At 46.6% G+C, this 6,905-nt stretch overlaps 1 protein-coding gene across 3 annotated transcripts in view; it reads right to left on the bottom strand.

The window, feature by feature from the left end:
* Window positions 1–1,365: 1,365 nt before the first annotated feature.
* The window catches only part of fbxo16 (F-box protein 16), a 29,545-nt gene continuing 24,005 nt past the window's right edge, over window positions 1,366–6,905 (bottom strand). The window contains exons 7-10 of one of the 3 annotated variants that reach the window (XM_031903094.1): window positions 6,653–6,740; window positions 5,805–5,840; window positions 2,386–2,602; window positions 1,366–1,970 (exon numbers count right to left, since the gene is read on the bottom strand). In XM_031903094.1, the coding sequence (XP_031758954.1) occupies window positions 1,906–1,970; window positions 2,386–2,602; window positions 5,805–5,840; window positions 6,653–6,740 (406 nt within the window). In that variant the 3' untranslated portion in view covers window positions 1,366–1,905. Of the gene's footprint in view, window positions 1,974–2,385; window positions 2,603–5,804; window positions 5,841–6,652; window positions 6,741–6,905 lie in introns of all 3 variants that reach the window. The other 2 variants (XM_031903093.1, XM_031903095.1) reach the window with 2 other exon arrangements.

Here is a 6,905-nt window from a genome sequence, read left to right as displayed (position 1 = left end):
GAGCTATTAACCTAATCATCTGAATCAACTAATTAACTCTAAAAACCTGCAAAAGATTCCTGAGGCTTTTAAAAACTCCCAGCCTGGTTCATTACTCAAAACCGCAATCATGGGTAAGACTGCCGACCTGACTGCTGCCCAGAAGGCCATCATTGACACCCTCAAGCAAGAGGGTAAGACACAAAAAGAAATTTCTGAACAAATAGGCTGTTCCCAGAGTGCTGTATCAAGGCACCTCAGTGGGAAGTCTGTGGGAAGGAAAAAGTGTGGCAGAAAACGCTGCACAACGAGAAGAGGTGACTGGGCCCTGAGGAAGATTGTGGAGAAGGAGCGATTCCTGACCTTGGGGGACCTGCGGAAGCAGTGGACTGAGTCTGGAGTAGAAACATCCAGAGCCACCGTGTACAGGCGCGTGCAGGAAATGGGCTACAGGTGCTGCATTCCCCAGGTCAAGCCACTTTTGAACCAGAAACAGCGGCAGAAGCGCCTGACCTGGGCTACAGAGAAGCAGCACTGGACTGTTGCTCAGTGGTCCAAAGTATGTCATTCGGAAATCAAGGTGCCAGAGTCTGGAGGAAGACTGGGGAGAGGGAAATGCCAAAATGCCTGAAGTCCAGTGTCAAGTACCCACAGTCAGTGATGGTCTGGGGTGCCATGTCAGCTGCTGGTGTTGGTCCACTGTGTTTTATCAAGGGCAGGGTCAATGCAGCTAGCTATCAGGAGATTTTGGAGCACTTCATGCTTCCATCTGCTGAAAAGCTTTATGGAGATGAAGATTTCATTTTTCAGCACGACCTGGCACCTGCTCACAGTGCCAAAACCACTGGTAAATGGTTTACTGACCATGGTATTACTGTGCTCAATTGGCCTGCCAACTCTCCTGACCTGAACCCCATAGAGAATCTGTGGGATATTGTGAAGAGAAAGTTGAGAGACACAAGAGCCAACACTCTGGATGAGCTTAAGGCCGCTATTGAAGCATCCTGGGCCTCCATAACACCTGAGCAGTGCCACAGGCTGATTGCCTCCATGCCACGCCACATTGAAGCAGTCATTTCTGCAAAAGGATTCCCGACCAAGTATTGAGTGCATAACTGAACATAATTATTTGAAGGTTGACTTTTTTTGTATTAAAAACACTTTTCTTTTATTGGGCGGATGAAATATGCTAATTTTTTGAGATAGGAATTTTGGGTTTTCATGAGCTGTATGCCACAATCATCAATATTAAAAACAAGAAAAGGCTTGAACTACTTCAGTTGTGTGTAATGAATCTAAAATATATGAAAGTCTAATGTTTATCAGTACATTACAGAAAATAATGAACTTTATCACAATATGCTAATTTTTTTAAAAGGACCTGTATATGGGGGGGGGCACATCATATTAAATGCTACTAAATCTAAATGCTCAATCAGATACAGTAACTATGAGGCACTTGGCGCCGGTGCCACGTGTGGGTCAGATACTCCTAATGCTCCATCCCATGCACTGAGCGCAGAGTAGGAACCATTATTCCCTGATACATGTTCCTTGGGGAAGAGGCACAAGTGTGTGTGAGCCTCAGGTTAAAGGACCAGTAAGGGACCAAATGACACAGAATCAGATTGGATCACGCAGTCAGAGCAGCAGGATTGTGGCCCCTACTGTGTCCGCCTGATGGTATCTTCCTTTGCGCTAAGGCACAGTGATGTCATGTGATCATTCAGGGAGGGACAAACCATGTACGTGGGGGGGGGGGAAGAAATCCAGAGAGGGAATTGGTATAAGGCACTGGGCACCACAAAGGGAGGAAGAAGTCTGAACAAAGGAAAATGGATCTTGGGGCTGATTAATCCGCTGAGCTTCCTGCTGTAGGTGCAACAAACCCGACTCTCATTGGCCAGTGAGCTCTGCCAGACCCGCCTACTCCTCATCCGACCCGTGATTGGACGACGGTACCTGCCAGGGCTGGCTCTCAAACTGCGGCACTGCTGCAAAGCCACATGAAAAGCATTAGAGTTCGGCTCCTAAATCCCAAATCCTTTATATTATCAACGCTGCTTCTATAGAATGCAAGCTCTTGTGCCGAGCAGGGACATGGGAACAGCTGCCATTTTTTGTACAATTTTGACAGAAAAAAGGAATATTTTCCACACTGGCATTCTGGTTGATTTATAAACCATTTGGGATGAAAACTTCAGTTTCAGCAGTGCAGCCATTTTGTTCCATTCTGAGGCTGAACGCTGTAAAGGAAGGAAATTCTATTTTCCCAGAATGCTCTACAGCAGAATTCTGGGAAAACAGAATTCCTCATTTACTAGTTGGACTTTAGGTTAGCAAATAAAGGGAAGGCTAGAGTATTAATAAGAGGGGTGTAGTTAGGCTGTTTGTGGGTGCACTTACTCGGGGGGGTTTGTGAAATAGCTTTCTTTCCACGTTCCGCCATCTTGGGCATTGGTGGGCGCACTGGGCAAGGGCGTATCCCCGCGTTCCACTCTGTGCTCTGTGCCAGGATCTTGGCTGTGGCCTTAGTCGCGGGGTACTCTGCCAACTGATTGGCCGCCCAGCTCGGCCTCGGTGCGGATTTTGGCCTGTTGCAAAGCTCGGCAGAAAGGGAAATCTAAGGGAACACATGGATAGAAATGGTGAAATAGAAATAAGCACAATGCCGGCCGGTTACATCTGTACAGAGAGAGATGGGAGATATGTACATACACACAGAGCCACTGAGAGGGAGGATGGATGATAGAATGGATTTTGATATAAAATGCTCTATATTATATCTGTTATAAAACAGGTGCCTCTAGGGTCCAACTGGATCCTGTATCCTGGTATCTCTCTGTACAGGCTATGGGCAAACTTAGGGGGCTGTTCCTGCTGAATTGTGCTTAGTACAGGGGAATCCCTATGTGCCATAGTTTTATGGTATCTCTCTGTATAGGCTATGGGCAAACTTAGGGGGCTGTTCCTGCTGAATTGTGCTTAGTACAGGGGAATCCCTATGTGCCATAGTTTTATGGTATCTCTCTGTACAGGCTATGAGCAAACTTAGGGGGCTGTTCCTGCTGAATTGTGCTTAGTACAGGGGAATCCCTATGTGCCATAGTTTTATGGTATCTCTCTGTACAGGCTATGAGCAAACTTAGGGGGCTGTTCCTGCTGAATTGTGCTTAGTACAGGGGAATCCCTATGCTGCCATAGTTTTATGGTATCTTTCTGTACAGGCTATGAGCAAACTTAGGGGGCTGTTCCTGCTGAATTGTGCTTAGTACAGGGGAATCCCTATGTGCCATAGTTTTATGGTATCTCTCTGTACAGGCTATGAGCAAACTTAGGGGGCTGTTCCTGCTGAATTGTGCTTAGTACAGGGGAATCCCTATGTGCCATAGTTTTATGGTATCTCTCTGTACAGGCTATGAGCAAACTTAGGGGGCTGTTCCTGCTGAATTGTGCTTAGTACAGGGGAATCCCTATGCTGCCATAGTTTTATGGTATCTCTCTGTACAGGCTATGAGCAAACTTAGGGGGCTGTTCCTGCTGAATTGTGCTTAGTACAGGGGAATCCCTATGTGCCATAGTTTTATGGTATCTCTCTGTACAGGCTATGAGCAAACTTAGGGGGCTGTTCCTGCTGAATTGTGCTTAGTACAGGGGAATCCCTATGTGCCATAGTTTTATGGTATCTCTCTGTACAGGCTATGAGCAAACTTAGGGGGCTGTTCCTGCTGAATTGTGCTTAGTACAGGGGAATCCCTATGTGCCATAGTTTTATGGTATCTTTCTGTACAGGCTATGAGCAAACTTAGGGGGCTGTTCCTGCTGAATTGTGCTTAGTACAGGGGAATCCCTATGTGCCATAGTTTTATGGTATCTCTCTGTACAGGCTATGAGCAAACTTAGGGGGCTGTTCCTGCTGAATTGTGCTTAGTACAGGTGAAACCCCATGCTGCCATAGTTTTATGGTATCTTTCTGTACAGGCTATGAGCAAGCTTAGGGGGCTGTTCCTGCTGAATTGTGCTTAGTACAGGGGAATCCCTATATGCCATAGTTTTATGGTATCTCTCTATACAGGCTATGAGCAAACTTAGGGGGCTGTTCCTGCTGAATTGTGCTTAGTACAGGAGAATCCCTATGCTGTCATAGTTTTATGGTATCTCTTTGTTAGAAGACTAATATAACATAACAGGAGGGCTATGGAAGCATGTGGCCGGCCAGCCAGCCTTAAGTAACGGAGGCCCGGGCAATGTTAAACACTCAGCTGAATGTTGGCAGGATGTAGGGAAAGCAAAGCAAAGGGCAATGGCTTCTCTCTGTACTGGGTAAGTACAATGTGGCTACACCAATCCCAGGGAACAATGCTTTATACAAGGGAACTGCTGGCCCAGCCGGTTGTATCACCTGTATTTGCACTGAGACCGGCCGGGGGGTGGGTAAAGCAAATATTATATATTATTATGTTCCATATTTGGAAAATAAAGGCACATAATCCTCTTGTGCTGTCATTCTGCCCGTGTCAGTGAATGGGGTGAGTGCCATGCCGGTGATGTCATGGTTCCTGCAGGAACGGCCCATTCAGCCTTTAACTGGCGTATCAGCTGACCTGTCTGAAGTTTATATGGGAACTGCTATGCATTGTGGGAGTTGTGGGCTGTAATCTCACCCTTGTAACCCACATCGTGGTACAAGGGGACTCTTGTTGTTGCCAGTGGAAACCCTTTGTGGAGTGGGTACTCGCCCCTGACAGCAGCAATCTATTCCGGCGAGTAAGTTGCTCTGTGGGGTCTTGCCCTAAGGTGGCACACTGAGCTACTAGTAGCAGCTACTTGTCATGGCTACTAAAACAGACAATGCTGATCATATACAGATAATTGTCTCTACGTGTGTTTAGCAGAGGCAATTCTCAGTATTGTCTATGGCAGGGGATTTTCTGGCGTTCAGTAGCCATGACAAGTAGTTGCTACTAAGTAGTTCAGTGTGTCTTCACCCTAAGGGTGACACATGGAGCTACTAGAAGCAACTACTCACAGCTACAGAAACAGACAATGCTGCTCATTTACTGATAACTGTCTCTACGTGTGTTTAGCAGAGGGAATTCTCAGTATTGTCTATGGCAGGGTATTTTCTGGGGTTTAGTAGCTGCTACTAAGTAGCTCTGTGTGTCTTCACCCTAAGGGTGACACATGGAGCTACTAGTAGCAGCTACAGAAACAGACAATGCTGATCATTTACTGATAATTGTCTCTACGTGTGTTTAGCAGAGGCAATTCTCAGTACTGTCTATGGCAGGGTATTTTCTGGCGTTTAGTAGCTGCTACTAAGTAGCTCTGTGTGTCTTCACCCTAAGGGTGACACACGGAGCTACTAGTAGCAGCTACAGAAACAGACAATGCTGATCATTTACTGATAATTGTCTCTATGTGTGTTTAGCAGAGGGAATTCTCAGTACTGTCTATGGCAGGGGATTTTCTGGCGTTTAGTAGCTGCTACTAAGTAGCTCTGTGTGTCATAGCCCTACATATTGAAGCCCTCAAGCCCAAATGAGTTCTGAACCCCCTGCCCAGCCCTCTGGTGATTTATAATGTGATGATTAAATAAACCCACAGGCCCTTTGCCCCATAGTTGTTGTGTTTGCAGAGGGAGAAGAATGTGGCGTTGGATATGAGCGGCCCATTCAGTGCGGGTAACAGAGGTGTGTGAGTGTGACAGGCTTAATCCTTACTAACAGGTGCGCGGGGGACACAGGGGCCATTGTCTCCATATTACACGGAATGCGCCAATGAGCGGGATGGGGGGGGAAACACGCGCCTGTATCTCACTGTACCTGCAGGTTACCGTCCCTCCCCGGGAAACCTTTCGACTAATTAAGAAAGAAGAGAAACAAGTGCATTAATTAAATGCTCATTATTATCCCACCAGTGTTGTTTCCTGTTAAATAGGAGCCCGGATATTCTGACTAATGAAACGGTTTGTTTGCTCTTCTTCTTACCCCCCCCCCCCCCCCATCTACTTAATCACATTGAGGTCTGGCCCCGCTATAGAGGGGTTAATGACACAGCAGGGGGGGATACAGTGAGGGCGGAGCCATGTGTGCCAGTGTATTTCTCTCCTCATGTTACTTACAGCTACCAGCTCGGTGCCACTGGGCGCCCCAAACTGCTACTATTCGCTGCCTGATTACTCACATCCCAGTGCCCAACCCTGTATGGTGCAGAGCAGCCCTGAATCCATTACTCAACCCACGGAAAGTTGCCGACATGCCATATAATCTGCCCCAGACTCTCTTCATCATTGGTGATGTCGTTCCCTGTCTGACATCATCAGTGATGTAATTCCATGTCTATCATTCCCTGTCTGACATCATTGGTGATGCCATTCCCTGTCTGATATCATCGATGATGTTGTTCCCTCTCTGTCATTCCCTGTCTGACATCATTGGTAAAGTGATAAAATCTCCAGTACAAAGTACCAGCCTACCAGTCCCACAGATTCTACATTTCTGGGTTTCACTTTGCTCTATGTTCATGGGCAGGAAAGGGTTAAGGAATGGGGATTGTGAATATAATCTAATGCTGCGCCAAAAGTTTAACCCCTCCCTGCACTTTATATCTGGTGTCTGTGCTACAAAATAATTTCGATTCTGTGTCTTTTTATGAGAAAGAGAGAATTTACCAGGGATTTGGCTTTGCGCAGTTTGTACGACGCTGATGTGGGTCTCCGCTTTCTCTCCGAGTTCTGCTGGCCGACTGTCACCTTGCGTCTGTCGGTTGGAAACAAGATAAATGGAACAGTGTTACGGCTGGAATTTGCTCATAGCCTGTACAGAGAGATACCATAAAACTATGGCAGCATAGGGATTCCCCTGTACTAAGCACAATTCAGCAGGAACAGCCCCCTAAGTTTGCACATAGCCTGTACAGAGAGA

Source organism: Xenopus tropicalis, chromosome 5, assembly GCF_000004195.4.
Source record: "Xenopus tropicalis strain Nigerian chromosome 5, UCB_Xtro_10.0, whole genome shotgun sequence".
Taxonomy (NCBI): Eukaryota; Metazoa; Chordata; class Amphibia; order Anura; family Pipidae; genus Xenopus; species Xenopus tropicalis.
The sequence above is the reverse complement of the archived record's forward strand: the minus strand, read 5'-3'. Positions and strand labels throughout refer to the sequence as shown.